Source organism: Falco peregrinus, chromosome 3 (genome assembly GCF_023634155.1).
Source record: "Falco peregrinus isolate bFalPer1 chromosome 3, bFalPer1.pri, whole genome shotgun sequence".
NCBI lineage: Eukaryota > Metazoa > Chordata > Aves > Falconiformes > Falconidae > Falco > Falco peregrinus.
The window spans coordinates 107,781,879-107,809,125 of record NC_073723.1 but is presented as its reverse complement, the minus strand read 5'-3'; the positions used below and the strand labels follow the sequence as shown (position 1 = coordinate 107,809,125).

The window sequence follows — 27,247 nt, the reverse complement described above, 5'->3', positions numbered from 1 at the left end:
AAATGGCACCAGCCCCAATACCAACATACAGGTTTATTTTTTTCATCTCTACTCCCTGTGTAAAGCTATTTCATTTGTTTATACAGGACAAAGTGTGATGCAACATTGCATTTCGCTCAGAAGTTCATTCTTCTGTGCTGCAGGACGGGTAAATAGTGTGTGTTACCTTTTGAGCAAAACAAGTCTAGAAACTGTTACTGAAGTAACATGAGTAGAGTTATCTGTTACCTTGAACTTTCTTCCCCAGTCTCATGTAAGTCTTTCCTAACATGAAAAAAATCATACATAACATTCAGTAATATCCCTTGATATTCTGTGCTGTTCCTTAACTCCTGTTCAATGTGGTTGAAGCAGACGTTTGATGAAGCAGATAAAAACGGTGATGGCAGTCTGAGTATCAGTGAAGTGCTCCAGCTAATGCACAAACTGAATGTGAACCTACCCCGACAAAAAGTCAAGCAGATGTTTAAGGTAAGAAATGAAAATGTATTTTTTTCTAAAAGAACAAGGATTGAGCTGCTGGACATTGAACATGAAACCTAATCGGAGAGATTGTAAATACTTCAGCAGCTGGTTTGTTTCCACTCTGCTGAGAGATACTACACGGTCCATTTGGTAAATTGAAAAGAGCTCCAGAAACACATCATAGAGAAATTGTTATTCATAGAAAAAGTCATTATACCAGGTACCTTCTGGTGTTACGTAACATGAAGACACACAGAACAAAATTTGCTTATTTGCTGTACTTGTTGATCTGAAGCTCAGCCGTGCTTCCTCCTCTGATTATGTTCTCCCTAATAAATATTCCCTGGTAAAGTATTCAGTGTCCTCCAATAACTGGTACTAATATAATATCCAATAGACAAACTTATGTGTCTGTCATGGGTTTTGCACTGCTACGAGCTATTTGTTTTGACATTGCACGCTACTGACCTTGTCCCAGTTTATTGAGCAACTGAACTGTGGGGATGTGTTACGTACTGGTAATCAAAAAAGTCTTTTCTATGAAGGACCTAAGCAGGAGTTGAATCAGTAGTTTTCAGCATAGTGAACTACTGTGACTTTTGCAATACACTGTCTCAGGGACATGGCAGCATGAATTTCCAGCAAGCTCTGGTATTTCAAGGAATGCTCTCTTGCAGAGGCTGTGAGAGACTGTTTTAGAGAAAACTAAATACTGGGATTTCAGTAGCACTGACAGGGATCAAATACCTGTCCACTACTGGCTTTCTAGACAGTCTAAATCTGTCCAAGGCGTTGTGTGTAGCTGAATACCTAAGTTTTGCCTGACTTAAGGTACAGAAATGTTCTGTGCCCAATTTCAGAAACCTGAAGTGGGATAAATGAATTGCCTAAGGTCACACAAAGTTCTGCGGCAAGGAAAAGTAATTCTGTTCTCTGGTGCTTGAAGACTGAGCCATCTTTTATTCTATGTATTTAGTGAGGTTGTACAACTCCTGGGCAGTTAGCAACCTTCAGTTGAAGACTGATTAAAGATTTCTTAAAGTTCATGTCTTCATTTTCCAAAGCTGTTCTTGTTTTGAGCCATTTTTCCTGGTTTGATGAAGTACTTATAGAATGAAACTGCCTGGACACATATTTTTTGCCTGTAGCTGTGTGGTTAGAAGACCACTTTGAAACAAATAGTTCTTTTGGTATTGCCAAAGCATAAACATTCCTCTCATTTTTAATCTTTCTTTCAGTGCATTAGGACAAGAACATTAGAAACCTTCAATCCTATGAAATAGAAACCTGAAATCATATCTGAGTCTTTGGAATCATTTTACTGAATCATGCTAGTGAACTGTTGCTCTCATTTTGACATGGTCTCTGCTAAGATGGAAAAATTAGGCTCTGTTTATCATTTAGAAGGGCTCTATGCTATTCTTCTGAAATTAGCATTCCCTAGACAATTACCTACTGGTATGAGAAGTTGATTCACATAGAGAGGGACGGTGAGAAGTGTAAACCCTAAGCTCCAAGGTTTAGAAGGTATTAAGAGCCTTTTGAATGAAAAGTACTTTCGCTGATGACAGCCACTAATTATAGAATTGTTCCATTGCTAGAGAATAGTAAAAAATAAAAAGAAGCAGTCAACTGAGGCTTTATGATAAAGTTTATAAATCTTGTGCAAATAATTTTTAGAATGTCAGCTCTTCTTTATTAAACTGCCATAAAGTTACATAGCTCATATAGTGAGTCTTACGTGCCGACCTCATGGAGACATGGTTTCCTGCACAGTACAGGTAGCTTTGTGTGGGACCAAGGAGAAGCTAAGGACAGTGGCAGGCAGCATGACTTTTGATGTCAAGTATTTTAACATGAAGCTGAACAACCGTTGGCTGTGTACAACTGAGTGATTTTCTAGTCAGTTTGGGCACAAAGCTGTCATTCTTATAACTTATTCCTGAGAAAAGGAAGGAAGGCAAAATAATCTCTTTCCTCGGTTAGAAACAAATGTAGCCGCTGCATTTTGCTATGGTCAGTCTTTATAGACCCGCTTTACGGCCTCTTAACTATAGCCAAAAAGTGTTAGAGAATAATTTGGAAGAAGAGTGTAACTTGGAAATCTTACAACTAGTTTGAGGAAAAAATGTGCCTTGAAACCTTCCTTCTCTTCCATGGCTGTATGTACTTATTCTAATTCCTCTGGATTTAAAATATTTTTAACTTAAATCTCTTTCTGCCCTTTCTTTCATCCTGCTGACAGCTGATGCTGGAGCCTGACTGGTTGCATCTTATGTGCAATGTAAATTCTTTTGTGGGCCCAAAATGGTAAAATACGCTCAAATGGAGCATGGAAAGCAGGGTAACTCTGCAAAGCACAGCAACTCAAGGTTATGGGGAGGGAAGGAAAGGCTATTGGAGAGTTTCCAGTAATCAGCTGATACAGGTTATCCTAGGCTAATATTGTACCCATCATTTGGGTGGGTTGATCTTTAGAAGCAGAAAATCCTGCAAAAAAAAAAGAGTTTGCAGCTAGGGGGGAAATGTAAACAGAAGTTTAGAAATAGAATTGAAATACATGAGTGTTTTTTCTGTATGCTGCTTAGTAAAAGAGAAATAAAATGTTTATAGCACACAGATGCCCCAGGAAGCTGGGTGCTCATTTCTGTCGGGCTGCTCTTACAATGCCAGCCCTCGTTTTGATTACTATTTTCTGTTTCTGTTGCATAAAATTTATGTGGACCAGAATGAATTTTGGAAGTAGATTTGTCCATGCTGTAACACCATAGATATTTCCAAATAGAAAAAAGTAGTTTTAAGTGGAGTGAAACTCTAGTCACCAGGATTTTGCAGATACCCTCTCCTTTGTTGTTCGTTTGTGGAAGAAGAAAAAGTCAGTTTGTGTCTTTCACTTCTGCCAGTGATAAGTTATCCAGTTGGTGGATTAACACCTGTATGGTTCTGAGCCGAAACAATGTCACATGAGGCTATTGCATTAAACAGCAGTTTGTGCAAAACAGATATTTTCTGCCAACTGAAAGTTCTTTAAATTCCAAAAGTAGTGGCTATTGGGATGAGTGGTTCTATCTCTGCAAGAGTATCTGCTAGGTCCTGTTTGCTTCCATGCACAGAATGGTTACCTCTGAGCTGCAGGCTGTCCCTTAGGGGAGCACTGGAAGTGAGGACTTTTCAGCTATTTTAATTTTTCTGGTGCAATGTCTGGACAGAGTATATGTGTGCCTTTAGAAATATAATGTATATCTAGGTGCCTGAAAATCTCACATTGGGAGTAGCAGCTATTTGAGCTCCGCTTCATGTTTACTACAAAGTCATGCTAGTTTAGTGATTGCTAGATTTCCAATAATTTGTTTTGGGGACATATTCCAGGCTCAAAAGCCTTTGAAAATCATGCATGTAGGGCCAGAGAAAACCAAGGGGGGTTGCCCATTACTTTTTTTTTTCTCCCCCCCCCCCCTTTTTTTTTTTGTTTTTTTGTTTCATAGCAGCAAACAATTAGGCTTACAAGTGTAGCTCAGTGAAGAACTTAATTGAAAAACTCATTAAAATTAGTAGATTAAAGTGATTCTCTTTCCAGGGTGAACCATTAGGTTTGATGCAAGTCAAATGGAAGGGACTGGGTAAAACTTCAGTGGGAAAAAAAATTCACTCTTATTGTATGCTGCATTCCAGATTTACTGCTTGTAATCAGTGACAACTACTATGTGTATTGTGCTTTAGAAATGCTACTAACAAAGAATAGGCTTGCTTCTTCCACATGCAATGCATAATTGAAACTGAGCTGGTCTCAACTGAAAATATAATTGCTCTTTGATAGCTTAAAATTAGACTATTAAGCAGGCTTGAAATGAAAAATCAAATCTCTTGGTTAATGAAATAGCTATAATACACCAAGTATTTTAAGATATAATAGGGTAGTTTATGTGTAGGTCTTGAAGAAAGTTACCTTGAATATTAGTTTCTAGTTAAAAAAGTAGGGAGTTGTTGAAAAAAAATCTTGGCATAGTTACAGTGGGGAAAGCCATTCTTATTAGCTATATTTTGCTCACAAACGCATTCACATTTTCACCTGGGGCTCATTTCTAAAGAAGCTGCATCTATGACTTCATGACTCCTCATTCTTCCAGTCACTTCCTCCATCGGACTGTCAGCTTCAGTGTTGTAGCTGATACAGGCTCTGAAAGGGCTGAAGCATGAGGCTGGAAAAGAGACAAAATAGTGAGCTCCATCAAGATGAAAGAGTGTAGGGACCGAGTGCAGGGTGTACTTTGGGAATCAGGAAAGAGAAGGCTGTGCAAGTTCTTAAAAATCTCTGTGGGTTCTTTAGAATAAATTGCAGGATTATGGTGAGTTATGGCAGTAACGTTCTTGGGCAGATGACTGACGTGGTGTTGGCTTGCCAGGACAGAAGTGTTTTGTGAAGGCTGCTCAGTGCTGCTGTCCGTGGGGGGAGAGCTTGCTATCAGCATTTTGTTCATCAGATAGAAGTTGCACATATATGGCAGTATGTGGAGGAAATTCAGCGAAAAATATGAAGATCTGGTAAAAACATGGCCAGCTTACTTATTGTTTTGATTTTTTTGTGGCCTAAAGTGTGCTTGAACGTGTCTACAGTGAAGGTGAGCAAAGCAATATGTGGATAACTGCTTTATTGAGAACAAAGTAGGAACTGCTGGATAAGCTTTTTTTTTTTTTGGTAAAAATGTGCAAGTGTTGGCCCTGTTTGGGAAACATTGTAGCTTTCCTTTTTCATACTTTTCCCTGGCAAGAATTTCTCATTCATTTTTTCGTGCTTCTAGGCTTTTAGGAAACAAAGTAATTCCATAATCTCATTTCCAAATAGTTTTATCATTGGGTGGATCCCTTTGTGTTCAGACTCTCACAAGATCTGTTCGAAGAAATTCTGCCTCCGCTGTGTGCAAACAGTAAGTAGTATTGCTGATAGAACTGAGGGTGGTCTGGATCACAGGCTGGAGCACCTGACCCTCAAAAGTTAAGAACCAAGAAACATACAGGTCGTACGGGACAGATATACGAGAGAATATGGTAGCATTTACTGATGATTCTTTCTTTACTTGCAAAACAGTATTCTTGCAGATCTTACTAGTTTATGGCCATGGATTTAACAGTTATCCTCCCAAATCCCGGATATAAAATTAATTTCAAGATTACTTGGCTTCTAATGATCTCAAGAAAATATGAATGGGTAATTCTGCCAGACATATGCGTGTTCTGTTCTATGTTGCAGGGTAGACTGTCTTACTTCATTGCCATAGGTAGAAGAAATGCTTCAAGCAGAGTTCCCTGTGGAATAATAAAGACCTTAAAAGTTGTTTCTTGGCTCACACACCAGTGCATACATTTAAGAGGTTCAAAGGGGAAAGCTGTGCAGAGCATTCATGACAAGCATCAGCCTGATAAATCAGTCTTTTCTAGCAGGCTGTACAGTGAGTAGCCACATCAGGCACTATCAACCTGCATTTAATTTCAGTGTTGCTTTATTCTCATGCAGGTGTTTGTTTTTATAAAGTTTGTTTAGGCTATTGCTGAGCAATTGGGTATCTCATTGCTTTATTGCTGTGTAATGCAGGAGGCTGACACGGATGATAACCAGGGCACATTGGGCTTTGATGAGTTCTGCGCATTCTATAAGATGATGTCAACACGGCGTGATTTGTACCTGCTAATGCTCACGTACAGCAACCACAAAGACTACCTAGATACAGATGACCTGAGACGCTTTCTGGAGATTGAACAGAAGGTAGGTCCAAGCCAGGAAAAGACTTCCAGTCTGCATGCCTTTGTTTGCCACTGGGGATGCATTGCCTTTTGAAAGGGGTGGGAAATTTGTTGTCATATGTATGAAAAATAGATGATTAGATGCCACGTGAATTTCATATTGTAGGCTGGCATGACTATTTGTGGAATCTTCTTGCTTTCACTACATCTTTTTTTCTGTAGGCTCTTTTGTTATGCCCCTAAATATAGTCTCTCTAGTTTCTTTCTTTTTTATGTGCTGTCTTAGGGCAATTCCATCAGTATCTGTATTTTCCCAGTATTCAGTACGCTGGTGAAAAAGGTGGTGTTTCTGTCTCTGCTTTTGACTTAGCACATAGTCCATAGTCCCTGATGAGACACTGAATTACTTGGTCACACTATCTCAGTTTGTAAAGTGGAAGATTATGTCTGAAAAGCTGTTGAGAGGATTATTAATGTCTGAGAAAGTATTGTGAGGATGTATAGAAGTATTTATTAAGTTGCTTCTTAGTGCTTTAACTCTGTTGCTGAAGTGGGTGTTAAAAGATTATTTTCCCATTTTGCTGACCTGAAACAGGTGAAGTATTTTTGTCTGTCAAGCCAGGTAATGTTTATATGCACTGTATAATAATATGGGGCAGGGGTGGTGGTGGCAGGAGTCAGAAGATAATGATGAGCATGATACTTAATGTTGCTTATGAATCTGAGACAAACAGCTCTTCAGAGAGGTTAATTTATAGCTTTATAAGCTTTGTCATACAGGTATTGAAGTGCACCTATACCTTGTGCTTATAGTTGTTGAGACCCATTCAGCAAAATACCAGCGAACTATGTGCTGAGTTGCGGTACATGCTATCCACTTGTGTTACTGGATTTAACAACGGGGCTAGCCTACATCACTCACATTAGAAATTTTGTCCATCAGTCACTTGTGCACACTGAAGTTACAGAAGTCCACTTTCTGACAGTTCGTATGCGTTTTCATGAAAAAAGGAAACTAGTGTTGATATATTCTTATTGTCTAATGGTGAAGGAGAAAAGCTTTTTTATCTCTGCGTGTATGATGCACCATGTACATGCCCACTGCTCTGCCTCCTCTGTCACTGACTTGAACCTTTATGGCATTAGGACTCTTTGTAACCGAGCTGCCTGGAAGCCTAACACTTTTACTCGTATCCCAAATAGCTCTTGCTCAGAACAAGTTTGGGTGTTTCTGGTACACGGTAATTTGGCAGGCCAGAAAACAGCAAGGCATCGAGTATCTGTACTATGAGGACACTTGCCTGGAGAGGTGGTGCAGCCTCCATCCTTGGAGATTTCAAGGACCAGAGTAGATAACACCCTAAGCTAACTGACGTGACCTTGTATGAGTAGGATTTTGGGCTGGATGACTTCCCGAGGTCCCTGAGTGATCCTATGATCTTTCATTTAGAGACTTGTGGAAGATTCTGAAGTGAGGGAAAATAGTTGGATAGCAAGATGCAGTCAATGCAGGAACAAATGTGTTGACTCATCTTTGCCTTTTTCCTCTCATGATCTCTTTTGAAGCTCCATGCCTGTAAGTCATACCTCTCCATCAGTTTCAAATGTTGTCTAAGAAATGAATGAACACAAAAAGCCACCTCTCTGGCAGTTGTCTTTTTAGTGGGGTATGTTTCCATTTCATTGGTCAATTGATCCTCCAGATGGTGAGAGGAAAATGAACACTTGCCACAGGACACAAATGAGCTCAGCTAATCACTGACATGGACAACTCATGCCTGTGGGGCTTCTCTCCCTTGCCTAGTGCTGCCCTTTCTCATACAGTATGCAGGGAAAACAAATGTTCGTTCTGTGCATTTGAAGCTGTACCAGAAAAACCTTCTGTTGCTCCAGAGCTTTATCTTTTGAACCTAGCAAACCTATAATGTATGGGAAAATAAAGGGATAGGGTTTTTTTCTTTCCTTCTATTTTACTTTTATGTATTAGGTTTTAAATTACACCCAGAAAAGGCATTGATCTGGTAGCAGATATGCTGGTGGTTTCATTTCCCTCCAGAGCAAAGATTCCATGTTGCCAAAACAGTCGTCAGCATGGTTTGCTTTACTGGCAGTCCCCAGTGGTGGTGACAAGGGCTGTATTTTCGTCTGTCGTGTGCAGCATCTAATGGAAAGGATTTCCAGGACCACACAGGACAGGAATATTAAATAATAGCAGGGATAATAATTAGAGGGTAAATCAACAGTAAACATCAGGAATATTAAATAATAGTGGTAAAACTGAATTATGAAAACACTGCAAGGTCAAAAAAGCTACAGCTTGTCATAAATGACCCTTTTTTTATAAACAACAACTTTTACAAACATGTATTTCCCATTGTACTCCCTAAAGAACGTTCTGAGAGCATTATGTCCTAATTCTCTGTTACCCTGCCACTAATTGGTTTTGCTGTCTGCTGCATAAAGATGAGCCATTTTCTTGTTTTATTTTAAAGTAAAAACCCTTTGATAATGCAAACTAATCCTTTAATCCTACAAGAGAAGAAATCTCATTGGTTTGTGACAAAGCTTGTTCTGTTTGGATGCTCTGTGTGCCTAATAACGCCCTAACCAGATTTGACCTACAAAGCGGAGCTCGGTCTATCAGCTGTGATCCGGCAGCTGCCAATAGGGCAAACTTTTCACAAAGCACTGAGTTCTTATCAGACCTGACACTGATTGACAGGAGTGATCATCTCGTTGGGTAACTGGAAATCGTTAGTACCATTATGGGTAATCTGGCCAGTTGTTAAACTGTACACAGGGAAAAGAGCTAAGAGAGGCTGCGATTACTAGGTAACACTTCATTTTTGCTACTTTTACAGATGACGAATGTGACTAAAGAACACTGCCTGGAAATCATCAGCAAATTTGAACCATGCCTGGAGAACAAGAAGGAGGGAGCTCTGGGGATTGATGGTGAGCTGGCTGGTGTAGCTTATGTAGGAAAGAGGCAAATGTTTAAATGTTTATGAGAATATTGCATTTGTTTGCACAGTATATAGTCATAGAATTGTCTTGTTGTATGGATTATGCTGTTCAGTAGGGTTTGCTTTTGTTGTTGTTTTTTTTTATTATTATTATTTTATTATCTGTTATTTGCTGAGGGACCTAAAGGGAAATTGCTACTCTTTGGAAATTTTTTTTTTTAAAAGGTGTATGTCATGATGAAGCAGTGGTCATTGAAGGTCAGCTGGAGCTGGATGTATCTTTATTTGTGCTTTTGGAAAATACAGTAGAATTTAGTGGCATCATTCCTGCAGGTATTTTTGGAAATCCTTTAAGTTTTAATAAAAGGAGCGATCTCATCCGAAGTAAATGTGTGAAGTGGGATGACAGATGAAATTTGTCTAGAAGCATGCTTTCCTGACCTCTGCTGCTAAAGCTTTCGCTCTGAATATAATGATGCTTGTACCATCATGAGGGCAGCTGTTACTTTGAGGGAGGACTGATTCTAAATCCTTTCCCCTAAACAGTAAATCTTCTGCCAGATCTTATTGACTCCAAGGACAGAGTACATTCCTCAGGAATTAGATTCTGTGCAAAAGATCCAGGACCCTTTGAAAATCAGTCTTGTCCATTTCTGTGGGTTTGTTGTCATAGTGAAAAGTGGCAAAATATAAGTTCAGTTTGGTTTACTGCATGAGAAGTAGGTAGTTTCTCATATATTGTGTAAGGTGGATATGTTTCTTTTTTTATTTTTTTCAAGAAATGATGGTTTCTTAGGATGGATTCAGGTCTGTTCTAATTTCAGACTAAATTTTCCATTAATTTTAAAGCTTATACTGATGCCAAGTGAATGTAGCAGTTGACATATTCATGGTTTTATTTTCTGGTGCTTTATAGTCAGTGGCAGTCACATAAATAATGAATAATCAGGTTCATTATCATGCTTTCCTCATAGCTAGAAAAGTAAGTAGGCTTTTCAAACTGTAGTTTTCCATACTGGAAAGAAAAACTTTTAAAAAACTAGCCTGACCTATAGAATTGCTTTGCCTAAGAATGGATGACAAAACTGTTGAGAGTTTATGGGTTAGGATTAGAGTGCAGTCCAACATCTCCTGATCAGGAGGAAGTAGGAGATGAGGTTGTTTTGAGACAACTGGAAAAATCTTCATGTCAGCAGGCTCTGCTCCTTATGGGAGACTTTAGCCTCTCTGGTATCTTGCTAGAAGTGCAGCCGAACAGAACATATCTAATCTAGAGCTTCACTAATGCAGGAGATTCCTGGAGCATGTTGATGACAACATCTGAGCAGAGGTGACTGAGGCGCTGACAAGGGGCACACTGCTGGATTTGGCTACTGACAAAGAAAAAAGACCTCCTTAGAAAACATAGATGTCTATCTGCATACGTATACATGTATGCACATCTCTGTGCACATGCACACACAGAGAAGTTACTCGTTTAATGTCTTTATGTGTAGTTCAGACTTTAGATCCCTCTTGTCTTCCAGAAAATAAATGGAGTGTTGCCTAGAGAGACTGAAGTTCAACAGCTATGGAAACTGAAGCTGTATGTTTATTCGTCAAATTGATACAGCCCAGACAAGAGCATCCTGCCCACACTTAAGAAGCACTTCAGTGGTAGTAAAATAGTAGTACAATGTTTTCTGCCCACTCATATTTGTTCATGTGTCTGTCTTGCCTCACGTCCTCAGCTGTGATGGCTTTTCTCGTGAAGCACCTTGGACTGGCCCTTGATGTTTAGCTCATCCAACATAGTCTTGCCCTCTTACCTTCCTCTGTTGATCAAAATAAAACGCAGTGTCAGTACATTTTTCCCCAGTGTGTAAATACTGGAGATCTACCGTACACACTGCCAACAGTATCTTGATTATGTTGTATTTCTTCATCCTAGGGCTGATTGATCCAGTTAGTGTGAACTCCTTATAACAATTTTGATAATATATTTTAACAATTGCTTAAAGTTGCTTAAGCAAACAGTAGCGTTGTTTCAGAGGCTGCCCTAACAGTGGTGCGTGGGATTAATGTTGTAGCAGCTGATTGGTTTGTAGTAAGAAGAAATTATTAACTTGTCAGGAATGATTAGCTCCATGTTTGCTGTCAAATACTGTGCCCTATCAGTTTTTCATGGTATCTGCTCTGACTTGGTTAGTAATTTTTTTTATTTTTTTTTAACTTCAGCTGTATTACTTGTTTGCTAGTTGATCATGATATATGCTTCAAGAGACTCAAATATTAGGCTAGACTGATGTTCCCTAGCACTGTTTCCTAGTGTATTGTTTGGAAAGTCTTGGCTGCTATTTGTATTTATCATCTCTTTTCCTTTAATAAAACTTCCATCAACACAAAATGTAAAGCCTATAAGAACCATCATAATGGTGACAATTTATCTTAAATTCTATTCAAGCTCAATTTTTCTGTGTTCTGTAGACCAATATTCTGAGACTGATTTTGAGAACTGGAGTTATTTTGCTTTGTGTAGCTTTAGTGAAACAAAGCACCAGAAACAAAGACCAGCAACAGTCACAGAAAGTGGATTAAGACCTTTAGAAGTTTGGCAGTATTTTTATACAGGCACTGTTTTATTTATGGAATAATGAGTGAAATGGCAGAATTAAAAGTCTTGAAGTAGAGACCTTTTGAATAAAGGCATCATTGCTGTCAGCAGCTGTTAAAGCCAGGATGTGGATGGAAATCTTAGTCTTTCATCCATGCTGAATGAAAAGAATTTTGAGGGGACGAGATGGAAGTTACAGTTTTTAATGTTAGTCTGCCTTGTGAATGTGTCTGTATATGTGCACAAACGTATACTGGTGATCTGAGAGCAGAAAGTTCATACACAGATAAAAGATACAACTTGCTAAAACTTTGCTTCTGAGCAAGAGTGATGATTGCAATACAGAAACTGCCTGCATGATTTGAAAGCATCCCATTACTTTGGAAAATGTATTCTTCTGGTAGCATCACTGAAAGTACTACAGATAATTGATTTTTTTGGTGTCAAACCTGGAGTGAACTTCAGTCACATAAAGTGACAGTAATGCAGTACTGCAGGTCTCTCCCATCCACAAGTATGCTTGCACATGCGAGGTCATATCAAAATTAGAGACTGTTGCTTGTACAAGCTAATGCGTGTTGATGTTCTTCTGGTATTTTCAGGAGAAATAGAGGAGAGTATCTCCCTTGCTTCAAACTGTTGGGTCACTAGGAACTGTCTCTAGGCAGTACAATACTGTATATCTTTCAACTCATTTCACTGAGGAGCAATGCCAGGATATTACCGCAGATTTCTGGAGGCTTTTATGTGCCATGCGACCAACAAAGTCTTTTGAGAGAGATTATAAGCTTAAAATGTCAGGTTTGATTTAAACAGATTTTTTTTTTTTAGGAAAGACAGAGCAGGAAGACATACAAAGCAGCAAGAAATTTCTTGAAAGCCATAATCACAATTGGTCATTGAGACAGTTGGGATGCAGTGGTGCTGTTTATTTATTTATCTTTCTTACATGTTCATGAATGTGTTAGTGAATGTAGGGATGCATTTTTAGGCTGATTTTAGGAAGGCTACAGCAACAAAAAGGACAGAACTGAATTATTTATAGTATTGTTTGTTTACAGGTTTCACCAATTACATGCGGAGTCCATCAGGGGACATATTCAACCCAGAACACTACCAAGTGAATCAGGACATGAGTTATCCTTTGAGTCACTATTTCATTACCTCTTCACATAATACCTACCTCATGGGAGATCAGCTGATGTCCCAGTCTAGGGTGGACATGTATGCATGGGTGCTACAATCTGGCTGTCGGTGCGTAGAAGGTAAAGATCAAACAGGAACCGTCAGTAGGCTCCGTAGTTTTGTTTCTCCTCTGTAAAGGAAGACTCATGACTAATGCAAAAGACATGGTAATTGGGTAGAGGAAAAAGCCTAGTAAAACAGTGTCTTCCCTTCATAAAGAACAACAAAATAATGTTGCTGTATAATGGACAAATTTTCTTGAGCATGGAAGTAAGGCAGGCATTTGAAGAGCAGTGTTGTTGGTACTGAGGAAAAAAATTGTAAAACTATTTTTGTAGAGAGGATACTAACATTCAGTAGAATGAATGGTGTATCTACTTTCTAGCCAAGTGTATGGCAACCAAACTGGCAAATGTGCTACACGTAAGAGGAAAGCTGATATTTCTGATAGGGGAAGTAGGGTTCTGTTATGTGAAATGTTGACTGTCTCTGCAGTGACCAGGAAGTCCTTATGTGAAGTCCCTTCTGATGTTTGTAGTGTCTTTCTGAGACACTACCTGTTTTGTAATCATCCTTAATATCCTGACCATCAACATGTTTTCACGATTTTCCAGAAGGTCAATATTAGTTTGCTCAGGTTAGATTGTGGACATGCCAATGGATCCTTCAGAAGAATAATGCATTTCATGTATGTGAACGTTCATGTACGTTCAATTATAAGGTTAGGCAAATTCCAAGGTCTAGAGCTATCTAGGTCTTGGCTTTGCTTGTAGTGTGAGAAAGCTGAGGTTCTCTGCTTTCAAGTTCAGCAGTAGCATAATGAAAGCAGTACCATGCTCCTGTCACGATACTCCTCAGCACTCGTTAAAAGGACATCTTTTTTGGTTGGGGCTATCTCAAACAGTGGGAACAGTCATCTGTACACAGTGGGATGTCAAGGCCAGGATGTTTCTGCAGAGGAAGGATGTTCAGCACTGTGAGGAGGGAGGTAGAGATGAAGGGTGGGAATGAACTTGTACCTGCTTTGCTGGGTCATGGCTGGCTGGGTTGCTGAGGGAGTTGCAGGGCTTCATAGTCTTCCACAGATGGTGGCCCCAGGTGGTACTTGTCTGATGGGTGTCATTGTTTCTGTTCTACAGTTGACTGCTGGGATGGGCCAGACGGTGAACCAATTGTCCACCATGGATACACTTTGACTTCCAAAATTCTCTTCAAAGATGTGATTGAAACTATCAACAAATATGCCTTTATCAAGAATGAGTACGTATACAGTCTGCCAACTTTTGAGTCTCCGGGCTATAAACTGGGGTGTTCCCTGCCATCCTCATGAAGGCACTTAAGTGAAAATCTAACCTGTTCCTGCATATGCCAGACGAATTTGGAGTTGTTTTCTGTGGGGACAAAGCCTTCAGAAAGAAAAAACAAGGCCGAACTGACTGAGCAGGGGCACTCTGCACACAGTTGTGGGGCTGTCTCTATCCCATTTGTAGAAGATCAGAGGATCAACATGTTTTGACAGTGACTGTTTTTAGTGAATGGCTAGCAGTTTCACCACGTGTCCCGCTCCCTCTGGATGTCTGTGTACTCCAGTGATGCCAAAGTTACACTTGGTTGCTCCAGGGGCAGGAAGCAAGTCAGGCAGCAAAAGAATACACAGAGACAGTAGCTCAATTGTGGAGAAAGCAGACTGTTCAGGAGAAAGAGTTTATTTTCCCTACCTGTACATTGCTCAGGAAACCAGAGAATTATACAATGGGAAGTTTCATATACCTTGGCAGTACATTCCTCCTCCTGAGAGTCAAAATGTATGTGTGAGCCTATTATTTTTTTAAGATAAATTAATATATCTCTGTAAAAATTTTCCAGTAGCTTCTCCAAAGCAGTCATCTGCCTTCATTAATAGAGCTAAACTTGCACTGAAATTTCAGCCCAGGTAAGCTTACTGTGAGCCTGAAATTTTTTGAATTTACCTGAAGACGTGGTAAAAAAATTAAAGGAAATCTGGCCAGCAGAATATATGGCAATGCTTATGAAACTGTTGCAGTTCTTAAAAGCTTCACAGAAAGGTTAACTGGGAACATGTTACAACTTATTTGGGGTGGGTTTTTTTCCTGCTAGGTGTCGATGCTCAGTCAGAGTTCAGTACTGAACAAAGCATATTTTAGATTTGCAGGGGCTTTCTTTCCCAGGATAGGCTGAGGCATAGCTGTCGGTAGGCTGCAAATTCAGCTAAGGAGCTAGCTTCAGGCAAAGCCAGGAATTTAACTGTAGTCATCAGCTTGGAAAGCTTTGTCCTGCAGGCATTGTCTGGCTGAAAGCCTCATTTTTCCTAATGAGGAGCCAATGAGGGCCAGATGTCAGGATCAACATCTTTTTATTCATAACTGGGTGTTAATTAATGAATCCCTTATATTTCAGCTGTACAAAACTGCACTGTATACTGGCTTTTGTGCTTATCCTAAAAGTGCATCATCTCGAAACAGAAATCCATCCTCAGTGTGCTTTTATATGGCACAGACCATACTGGAATCGATGTTTCACAAATCTTACCTTGATGCCTTTCAAGCCACCAGGCATTGTGATTTCTTGGCCTCGGCCTGGAGAATCAACAATAAATGACAACAATAAAACTAAATCTAAAAATAATACTTACTGTCTTTGTAGAAGAGACTTTATCTGCAGGCTTGTTAGTTTGATACTGCTCTGTTACTAGCTAGAAAAGTTTTCCTGGAATAGCTAACACAAGTTTATCACTTGGCTGTTGGAATTGGGAAGGTAAAGACAAAGCCCCTTTGGGGATCTTTTTGGCTCTTGGTACCTTCATTACTTTCCCTCTCAGAGTATAAAAGGGCTGAAGCACAGAAGGGAAAGGAAGTTTTAGGTTTTCCTTATGGATGGCTTGCTAGGATCTCTGTGTTAGGAAGTGGAGGCCAGGACTGGGTAGTGTAGGAAGGCGGAAAGTGTGCTCTGGAAGAAAATGCATAAATCAGATTGCAGAATTTTAATTATTCTGTTGCAGTCAAAAAATCGACCATTCAGTCTGGAGTAAGTAGTGGGACATCAATCCTGTGCCCACACTGATTTATCTAACCCCTGTGGATTTCATTGGTGGCGATGTCTGTTACAGGAATGGCTGAGACAGTAATAACCCTTATTCTTTTAATGCTATAAAAGCTAAATTTGCAGTTGATGATACTTGCTTATGTCTCTGCCAGGTACCCTGTCATCTTGTCAATTGAGAACCATTGCAGTGTCATTCAGCAGAAGAAGATGGCTCAGTACCTTACAGAAATCCTGGGAGACAAACTGGATCTGTCTTCTGTGCACAATGATGATTCTACCAAGCTCCCTTCACCAGCAAGTCTTAAAGGAAAGATACTGGTTAAGGTAAAATCTGCTTCATCTGTTCTATCCGTCTTTTTGTTTGTAATGATGATGATTTCTGCGTGGTTATTGCTTCTACCCTAACTTAAATAATTTTACAGAAAGTCTTTAAGAACCTAAACAAGGATGATTGCCTTCTCAATCAACAAGAACCTGTTGCACAGTTTGATTAATTTTTCTTTTATTTTTTTTCAGATGTGTAATAGCAATAGCTGCATGGTAAGCTGCCTGTGTAATCATTTTATCTTCTAGGGGAAGAAACTTCCAGCCAACATCAGTGACGATGCAGAGGAAGGTGAAGTTTCTGATGAGGACAGTGCTGATGAGATTGATGATGACTGTAAACTGATGAACGGAGATGTAAGTTATGTGTCCGTTTGAATGTAAATATATGTTAAGTTTTCCCATCCCAGTGAGAAAAAACCTTATATGAATTCTCCGGATTGTGAATGTGGTCAAATCTTTGCGGTTTGTCACAAGTCTTCTAGGTTCTAAACCTTCATGGGGATAGATTTGACAAAAGTGCATGCTAAGCAGCACCAGTTCTAGTGGTTGTGTTTCAAGTTTGGAGGTTTGTGTCTTTTAATATTTTAAATAGTGGTATCTCATGATTCTTTATTGCATTGTTGTGTTCTTCCCCTCAAATGCAAAAAAAGAAAAGAAAAAATCTGCTTATGTCAAATTGTGGTCATTGTTATGGAGCTTCCCTTTGGATTGCTGAATGCTGGGTTTAGTTGATTTTTACTGTAAGGTGATATTAAAAAAAGGGAGAATATTTTAATCTCCACTTGCTTCAGTCTGAAAATCCCTTATTTCTTTATCCTTTCTAAAAGCTAATTTTTTTTGTCACTTTAATCTTCTGGCAACTGACATTGCATCTTATAGAAACACTGTAAAATACACAGCAAAACTATTTAATAACATAAACTAGCTTGCCTTGGAGAGAGATTGCATTTTCAATCCTGTCTCCCTCAGGCTATTTCCTCATTTTGTGTTATGGATTTGATCCTTTTCATCTAAGACCAAAAGAGACACTTCTTTATGAATAAGTCTACCAAAGGGAAAAAGAATTCCTTTGGGTTTTTTAAATTATTGTGTTATAGCTTATCACTTTTCAGTATTTTAAAGCTGAGATCTGTGATGTTTTAATACTTCATGGTTTTTAGACACTTTCTTGTTAAATTATGCAGCTGTTCAAAGCCAGTGTTCATACAGTTGAGTCCAGCAGGCTCTCCACCTGTGTAAGGTCAGACCTGGTATCAAGGCATAACCCTTTTCAACAGGGAGAAAATGAGTTGAAAGCCAAACCGAAAGCTTTTACAACCCACTTAGGGGCTACCTATGAAGGTGACCATACAGGGAAAGTACAACTACGCAAACTGAATAAAATGAGAATTGGACATTTGTTGAAACGACACTGTGATCAATGAAGTTCACTCGGCTTGTTTTCCCGTGTTTTCAAGTTCTTTTGCCTGTGTCCCAGGTATGGCAGACTGTTTCCAATATCCAAAGGGAAAAAGACAGGTGATTTGACCACTCTGCTGAAATCAGAGGCACTGTGTTACTTAAGATCCTGATTTTCCAAGTTTTCCAGAAAATTTCTAGACTTAAAGATGGTTTGTTTTGAGAGGATCCTAGTCCAGATACTTGAACAAGCAGAAATGTTAGCAGGTCTCATTGCTAGAAATTACTTTGCCATGATTCTTTTCAACTTAGCCCACACATATGCTATTTATAAAGAGATGTCAAATAATGTTTTTCTTCCATTAAATAGATCAAGAAATTAATGCTAATAAGAAAAGTGTCATCTTTCATAACAAAATTAGGTAATAACATGTTATGGCTGGGTGTAACATTCTCACTAAAGGCTCAGTAGACATTACTTTGCTGACCTTGTTGTCTTTGTTACGAACAGTTCACTTTGCTTTGAGGTTTACGGATGCTTTAAATCCAGATTTGCTACATTTTGCTTGCTCTCTAAGCCAAATTTTGAAGAGCTCAGAAGATCATAGCTTGTTTCACGACAAATTTAACTGGGAATTCTTAAGGCCTACTGAGAAAATACAATCTGTCACCTCTTAAAAGACCTGGGATTATGTGTTTATGCCTCATGGATGAAAAACAAAACTCTGGATTTCTCTTTTTGTTTCCCCCACATGGGCTATGATGTACATGGAAGGAAGGAACAGGAGCTGTTTTACATTTTGCCCTTGAACTGCTGAAATCAAGATTCCCAAGCTTCTCCCATTCCACCCAGTAGAATCTTGCATCTATGGTAGCTGCAGAGTCAACCTTGACATAGCATGGGAATGCTGCCCGTCAGCCCCAATGTGTGAGAGAGATGCTGTATACTCAGTTTCCAGATATGTACCTATTACTATTAAATTTTTGTGTAGAATGGCTTATTGGACAGCACAATGGAGTAGATCTGATTTTTTACTAAATATGTACTGCAAAACATAGCATATGCTAATCCAGTTCAGTATGAGGAGTCATCAGCAATAACTATGTTAGCACATCCTTGGCTTGTGAAAGATACTGCATCTGAATAGCTCTGCTAACGGTCAGTCTTGGTTTAATTAGAACTGCTGTAATTAGTTTGACTCTCCCATCACTTCAGACAATCTGTTTACACTGTAGATCTAACAGCTCAGCTACTTCAGGGCCTCATATGCTTCCATATCTTAAAGTCTGAAACCGAGCTGCAGGTAGCTACTTCACATTATGCAAATGAACAACCTTTTTTATTATTATTATTTTTTACTACTTCTTCTTGCATATAACATTTTAATTTCCAATAATCCTGGCTGGAATTACGAAGACTTTTTCATCACTACCTAGTTTAATGATTCTGTTTTGCTAGGCATCTGCTAATAGGAAAAGAGTGGAGAATATAGCAAAGAAGAAACTCGACTCGCTGATAAAAGAATCCAAAATCCGTGACTGTGAAGATCCAAACAATTTTGCAGTTACTGCTCTACCATCATCAGGAAAGGCTGGTCTAAAATCAGATAGTAAGAAGGTGAGCGTGTTTGATTGTACTTCACTTACACACACACACATTCCCCCACCCCAGTCCCAACCTGGTTGTTGTTTTGTTTGTCTCTGTAGCTAAATAATACTAGCATTTCATAGCAATAATGCTTGTTCTTTCAAAGGTGAATGTCTAAAGTTGGGCTTTTAAATCTGTTTTGAGACTCCCGTATAAATATAGCTCAATTTGCCTGAGGTGTCTGCAGCTATCATAGTACTAATGAAGCTAAAGAATACTCAGCACTTCCCTTAAAACAAGTAGCGAGACACACAATGAATTTTGTGGAGTTTATTTGCCCTGTCTCCTGTCCAGGTTAACCAGGATAACACAACTCAAGAAAAGCCAGATACCAGAATACTCACCCGGGAGGTCGCAGATCCAGGTTCATGTCCCCAGTCAGACTTAGGTGGAACTGAGATTTTGAAGCTATGTTTTCCATTCTTGGATGACTGCCCCGACCACTTATTTGGCTAATTCAACATATAAGCACATTCCCTTCTTCTGTAATGTTTTCTGTAACATTTTGTCATGACATCTTATTAATATCTCATGTTGCTTATATAAAAGCTGTATTATAAGGAAGAGTACTTTTTGCATTTGTGTCTATTTAGTAGAAGCTTCTTTTTATTTTGCTGATAATTAGATTTTAATTTTAGCTAGTTTTATGCTTGATGCAGAGGCATAGCCTGCTATTGCAGATGAATAATGAAGTATGGCAGCCCTTCAAAATATAAACTGAAATGCTAGCCACCTCTTTCTCCAAGGTCTAATGACTTTCTCTAGTGACTTCAGAGAAAGAGGTGTTTAGCTTTTCCATTTATTGTGTTTTATTAGCTTACTGAATAAATCCTACACTATTGACTTCAGATTCACAGCTGAATTCATTCACTTAATGATGATGCCAGGTGAACATCACAGTCAGATATGCAAAGGTTCTTTTTCTTGCCCACACAGCAATTGGAGCATGAAATGTACACATGAAACGACTTCAACAGAAAGATTTTTCTTTTCCATTATAAAAAGTGCATATCAAAGTTGGGATTTTTTCCCTCAGTTCTCTATGTTCTATGCATTTACATTTGTATTTTAATTTTGTAATAATTCTTATTTGTAAAAATGTACTCAGCCCACAGACTACACTTCGTGAAGTTGAGCCATTTACATTTTAGAATTTGTAATAAGACACAATAAGCTTAGAAAGATTGTTGCCTGCAAATTAAAAGCATTGGAGATCTGCCAGTAATAAACAGGTACACTAACTAAGGATTAAAGCTAGAGGAGAGCTAAAAATCAGCTTCCCAAAACTTTCTGTGCTATGAGTTTTGTATGTACTTTTAAATCTAATGATTTACATGATATATCAGTTATTCTTGTAAGATCAACTACAAGGCCAACACTTCAAGAATCCTTTTGCATAGGTGTTAACCTTTGTTTTATTAGTCTAGGAAGCAATGAAACTGTAAGGTCATATTAAAAACCAGGGGTACCAATGAAGTATATAGATTTTTAGGGATTATGAGAGTTTTCTTTCTTACCATAGAGTAGCCTAGTAAAACTGTGTAATTGGCAGAAATAAGTCCTGTTAAACTATGCATTTCAAATATTAAGCTGCAAACTGGTCTGGTGTCAAGGAATGTATGTGGTATGAGGGCATTCAAACTTTGCCTGGATGAAAACAAAATTGAGGTTAGGTATTTGTGTGATTTTTGTCTACTCTGAAAGGTCCCATGGACAAAAATTATGGCAGTTACTGCCAGGATGCAAGATGTTTTGTATTCAGCTTGTGTATAAAAAAACCCCAAAGTCTGCACTGGTCTGGTCCAGTTCTGTTGACACTTTAGGGAGAATTGCTTCCCAAACTATTTCTGATGATGTTTAAATATGCTGTCTGTAGCACTCTGTTTGGTCTGCTACATTATTTTTTGTTTATACATTATATTTTTTGTTTATACATTATATTTTGTTTGGTTGCTTTAGAATAAACTTGAGGATGACATGGAATCTGGGGAAGACTTCAGTACCAGTAAAAGGCACGGCCGGTCATTGATGGGCAGCTTTTCTAAACGCAAGGTGAGCCACTCGATAGATGAGGTCTGCACTAGATATTGTATTCTTGGATAGTTTTTTTTCTTTGCACACAGTGGTGGAGAGGGATATCATAATTACATTATCTGGCAGAGGCTTGCTATCAGACTGTTCGCTGAACAGATAAGCTAGATAACTGGTTAGAACTGTGCATAAGAGTTTCAATTTACATCAGTGTCTGAAAGTGTCCAAGATCTAATCTGAAAAACATAAAATGTCATTTGTACCTTTTATCTGAGGCTTTGTGATTCCTTTATAAAAAGGCTCTGACATTGGGCTGAGTCTTCCCCATGTGCATGCAGTATCCTTCTGCAGCACTATTACAAGAGCTGTCATTTCCCATTTTCTGTAAGTAACATACCCATTGGCATAAAAAAGCAGAATTGTATCCAGCTGCTCAAATGTTGATCAGATAGTCATGATATTATTGTTTTATTTCCTTGTGGCACAGAAAAAAGGAAGCAAATTGAAAAAGGCAACAAGTCTGGAAGAGGGTGAAGATGATTTGGATTCTCAAGGAAATTTAGCCAGGAGCTCTGTACATTGCAGCAGGTTTGTTAACAAGTGATTTGGCAATTTTGTTTCTAAAAAGATTCATACATAAATGTACCCAATAAACAGATATTCTTCAGGTCTGGAAGCCGATTTGTGAAGGCTGCAGGCACGTGACAGGAATCAGATAAGGGTAGATCTGATGTTTGCTATGGGATCATCAGAATGAGCTCTTGGTGCCATTCAGACTCATTAGCAAAGTACAGTGGACCTTGTATGTGTTTTTAGTTCTTACCATCTCATCCAGCTGACATACAGGCCATTTGAGTGGTGGCCCAGTGAATCCATTCAGGTGGATTTGCAGTGTATCCAGTCTCCAGCTGATTCTGTGTATTGTTTCATAATTTTTCAAATGAAGTTGTGTCAACATTCAGGTGATGAGTTTGATTTTTCTTTTGAAATTTTCTCTTCAAAAATCCTGACATCAAAGATCCTTTGCAGAATGGTTGCTTAAGCTTCAAGCTTCAAAAGTAAGAAATCAGATCAAGCTGTTCTCTAGGACAATTCGGAGCTTGCTTTGGGAAGTTAGTAGATGTGCTGTTAGTCATAACCTGAAACAAATTAGGAGGATCAGAGAATTAATTTTTTAGTATTTCTTTGGGATTTAAAGTTTTTTTGTTAGCACTTGACTTGAGAAGTAAATATATATGTGAACAGATATTCCACTCTTTAGTCAAAGCAATTTAGAGTCTTCCCCACCAGATCTTAGTAGGCGAATACTTACGACTGCCGTTAATATGTAAGAACAGGACTTTCTTGTCCTGTACACTTTCATGCCGTTGGTTCCACAACCTCTGTGCTTTGGCAATGAAACTCTTTGTGGTATAAAACTATTAAGTACCTCCTTGGTAGAAGAAAACCTTACATTTATTCATTCTTATTTATTTAAAATATGAAAGATAAACTTTACCCCTTAATAGGAAATGATTTTGTTTAATCTTTCCAGGATAAACAGACAGAAGAAAACAATGAAGCTGTCCAGAGCACTCTCTGACCTGGTGAAATACACGAAGTCTGTTGGCATTCATGATGTTGAAACTGAAAGTAGGTTGAACTAAGTCTGCTGAAAATAATTGCTATACAAAGAAATCAAAAAGTTTATGTTCTGGCACATCTTCTTATTAAAAGCTGGTTTTCTATTTGGTTCTCCCACACCGTGCAAAGATTTTAACAGAAGAGCTGCACACAATAAAGCTGTACTATTTTGTAGTAGTTAATCACTTGCCATTCTGAATCCACAAAGTGAGTCTAGAGTTGTGTGACAGCTTCCGTAAAGGAGAAAAAGTCATTACAGGTAGTAAGTGGTACACATGTAGTCTCCACTAGTTTGTATAAAAGCTGCTACACAACACTTGCGTCCTGGGAAGTAACAGAGGACTTAGGTAATGCTTTTGGGCAGAGTGGTCTGAAGAGCATTTAAAACTTAAAGTTTAGATTTTTAAGTCAAATCTGATGAAATATCAGCATTAAATTTCTGGAATATTTCAGTCCCCTTTCTAAGTTTTCTACATCTTACTTTGACAATCAAGTTTTAGTTGAGTGTCAGAAAGAGTGAATTACTTGCCAGGATACATACTTTCCTCGACCAAATTAAAAAAATCTTAGAGAATTTTTTTTAAGCTTAATGAAGATTCAGGTCATTCATTATATTGTGCTTCATCTTCCCAACCATAACTTCTCCAATAAGCGGCATGATTTTGCTGTAATGTAAGAAAAGCATAGTTCCCTCTGAGTGGGTTGTACGCAAATGATGCTTGATAGTTATAAGGAACTAGTGCAATGCAGTTTCGAATGCTTTATCTAGATTATTAATAAATAAATAAGGAGATTACCTCTAATCTCCTGTCTTCTTTGTTGTAGTCTCTTCCAGCTGGCAGGTTTCATCATTCAGTGAAACAAAAGCCCACCAGATACTGCAGCAAAAGCCAGCACAGTATCTACGTTTCAACCAGCACCAGTTATCCCGCATCTACCCATCATCTTACCGTGTGGACTCTAGCAACTACAATCCTCAGCCATTCTGGAATGCTGGCTGCCAACTTGGTGAGCAGAAAGAAACTTGTTTATTTTTGTTTTATTTTGGGAGGGATGTTTTAACTGAAGCTCTGGAATCATCCCTTAAAATACTCTTAAGTTCTCTGCTCGTCCAACTTTACTGACAGTTGAGTCCTCATTGTTGCTGTCTATGTGTTACCTAGACAGATTAATTGAAATGTGTGCCTTGCCTCAAACATGCTTCTTACATGCAAGTAATTGTCTGATAAATGGAAATAAATGAACTTCTCAAATGCAAGAGGACTTCAGAGTTCAGACTTTTTTGGAGAGCTTCTCTTTCTGAAGCTGTGATGTGCATTATACAAGAAAATTCTTTTTCATAAAACATTTTGAGTTTTTGCATCCAAGAAGTCAAATGTGAAAATGTATTTAGTTGTCCTTCCTGTAACTTGGTTCTACAAACAAGAATGTTGTTAAAGTATTCAGTAAGTAATAGCACTTTTTTTTTTTAAATAGTTGCACTAAACTACCAGTCAGAGGGGAGAATGCTGCAACTGAACCGGGCCAAATTTAGTGCCAATGGGAGTTGTGGCTATGTCCTCAAACCAAACTGTATGTGTCAAGGTAAGAAAAAGGACCAAAATAAGTGGATCGCTTACTGCATGAGGAGAGTGGGTGTGGATCCTTATTATAGTTTATTTGAAATGCTTTTCTGATACTAAAAGCAAATGAGCAAGGAGGTATCTGTAACTAAAGTAATCCCCAAAATTGGACTTATTTCACATTATGTGACTTCTCATTCTTACAGGTGTCTTTAATCCAAATTCTGAAGACCCACTGCCTGGTCAATTGAAGAAACAGCTGGTTCTAAGAATTATTAGTGGCCAACAACTCCCAAAACCACGTGATTCCATGTTGGGAGACAGAGGAGAGGTATGGGACAATCGGTGATTGTTCTTGTGTGTTCCACACGGTTTATTGCCATCTTGCCTGGGCTAAGGATGAGGATTTAACTTCCTGCAGTTATCTGTCAGGAGACATAGAACATGAATAAATGGTCATTAGCATCCTAGATCTTAAGGTAGTTTCCTTCACTTCTAAGCATCGCAGAGGTGGTTTGATGTTTTTCCTCCAATTGTCAATACAGTGCCTTCAGGAGAAGCAAAAAGGGGCCAATAAACTCATCATGATGAGTTTCTACTCACCATAGTCCTCTAAACGTCCTCATTCCCCCAAAACACCCATGCAGGTATAACTAAGTCTGTCTGTCTCTTAAAAAATAAATGTAGAAAACTGCTGAGCTAGTCAGGCGAGGCAAGCAGAGTTACTTGGGAGCCCTTCCCTCTGCTCGCCTGAATCTGCTCCCATCCTCCATTTAGCAGCAGCATTATTACATGTTTTCTTTCTGTCCTTCATTTTGGCTTCTGTTGTGTAATTTTTGTTTTTTGGGGTGCTCCCCAAAACTCCTGGCAGCTTCACTTAACGAAATATCAGACTAAAAGGAACCATATTTGTAACCTCTTAGCAACTTTAAAAAGAGGTTTTCTTCTTGATGCTGTTTGTTGGTGTCACAATCATCCACTTGACTTTATTAAATATTGGTCTTTAATGAATGCTAGGATGTTTGGTTAGAATTAAAATTTCCTTTTAGCCACCTGCAATTAGTATCAAACCTCTCAAACAAGTTCTTACATGCTTGAATTTTATATGAATGTTGGGGTTGGCTTCTAAGTGCTCTTTCTCCACAGAAGTTTTTAGGTGATTACATCAAACCAGGTAAAACTCCCTATAAAACAAACACAGTAGGGTCAGACTGAAGGTTTAGAGAACCTACCTGTGTTTTAATTAATTTACATTTCTCTCTTTATTTCTATTTTTATTAATATTGCATATGCAACAGCATGGATTTTGTCCTAATTCAGATTGCACTCATATTTCAGAACATGAAGAATAACCTGTTGGAATTGCATTTTGCCCTGAACAGTAGGGGAATTAGCTCATGCAGAACATAATCTTGGAAGAGAACTACCTGAGCCCATGAATCCAGTTCCCTACAACTGTTAGCAGTCAAGTTTTGAGTGATTACTCTAGAAGTGCCTGCAAAACGTATGAACTTACTCCCTGTGTCAGGAGCCAGCAATACATAGGAAAGTTAACACTGTTGAGATAAAATGCCCAAATAATCAATCTGCACTCAGTCTGTCCAGATAGCAAACTGGCAGTTAGTTTAACCTTGAGTAAGAGTTTAACCTCCTGCCAAGCACTTGTGAGCTGGCTCATCCTGCCCAATTTTCTGTGCTCCCTGATGTGATTGCTGTCAGTGCCTGAGCTAAGTCAGTTATCTACACTAAGTAAGCCTACCCTCAGAAATAAAAGACCTGTTGAAAGCTACAGTAACTTAGGCGGTGTTTAAATCCCATGTTTCCTTTGCGTATAATTGCACCAGAGAAAATCAGACCTTTAATGTGGTGACCGCTCTGTGTTATGAAAACGATTTTGTAGGATAGAGCTAGGCAAACAAAGAAAGATGTTTGAGAAATACATTCTGTAGTCTTCCTGCTGTCAATGAGATGTCTTTCAAAGAGTAACAAAAAACAGATGTAACACATCCGATTTTCCTTTAGTGGTAAAGTATTCTATAGGGACATTGGCACCAGGAACATTTGTGTTCTAAGCATCAAAAAGATTCTTCATTCTTTCTGAGATTACACTGGCTAGTTACATTACTGTTACCTGAAAGCAGAAACAAGCTTTCCAAAAATGTAGGAGTTGATTATAGGTGCTCTTGTCTTCAGTATTACTTCCTGGGCGATGGATGGTGGACTTGAGTATCAGATTGCTGTTTCAAATGACATATAATTGAATGTCATTTGAATTCAGTGACAGCACAGAATTCTATGAGAGCCACATCACAGCATGGAACACAGAGTAACCTTTTAAAGCTACCTGCTTTTTCCCACTCCTTGTCAATAGGGACAGAGGTGTCACCCTGAGACTCAACTCAATCAAACCTGTCATCCTTTCAGACAACACAAAATAAACTTATACACTAATTAAAAACTGTAGAGGTTCAGGCTGGTTACAGGAACATCTCTGTGGCTGTAGAATATAAAGACCCTGTGCCAGGATGGTGGTCCTCTGTGATCCCCGGAATGTCCTTCCCACTGTTGCCTTCAGGGAACTTGTAATTCAGGTAATTCAGTTAAGGCTCACATTTAATTAAAAGAGGTCTCAAGAGAGTCAAAGGCT

General features: G+C 38.7%; 1 protein-coding gene across 1 annotated transcript in view; it reads left to right on the top strand.

The window, feature by feature from the left end:
• The window catches only part of PLCH2 (phospholipase C eta 2), a 121,784-nt gene that overhangs the window by 77,654 nt on the left and 16,883 nt on the right, over positions 1–27,247 (top strand). The window contains exons 10-23 of the mRNA XM_055798597.1: positions 342–471; positions 6,056–6,226; positions 9,066–9,159; positions 12,825–13,028; positions 14,088–14,208; positions 16,164–16,335; positions 16,585–16,692; positions 19,196–19,354; positions 21,344–21,436; positions 21,903–22,003; positions 22,950–23,047; positions 23,864–24,046; positions 24,515–24,622; positions 24,807–24,931. Coding sequence (XP_055654572.1) covers positions 342–471; positions 6,056–6,226; positions 9,066–9,159; positions 12,825–13,028; positions 14,088–14,208; positions 16,164–16,335; positions 16,585–16,692; positions 19,196–19,354; positions 21,344–21,436; positions 21,903–22,003; positions 22,950–23,047; positions 23,864–24,046; positions 24,515–24,622; positions 24,807–24,931 — 1,867 coding nt within the window. The remainder of the gene's footprint in view (positions 1–341; positions 472–6,055; positions 6,227–9,065; positions 9,160–12,824; positions 13,029–14,087; positions 14,209–16,163; positions 16,336–16,584; positions 16,693–19,195; positions 19,355–21,343; positions 21,437–21,902; positions 22,004–22,949; positions 23,048–23,863; positions 24,047–24,514; positions 24,623–24,806; positions 24,932–27,247) is intronic.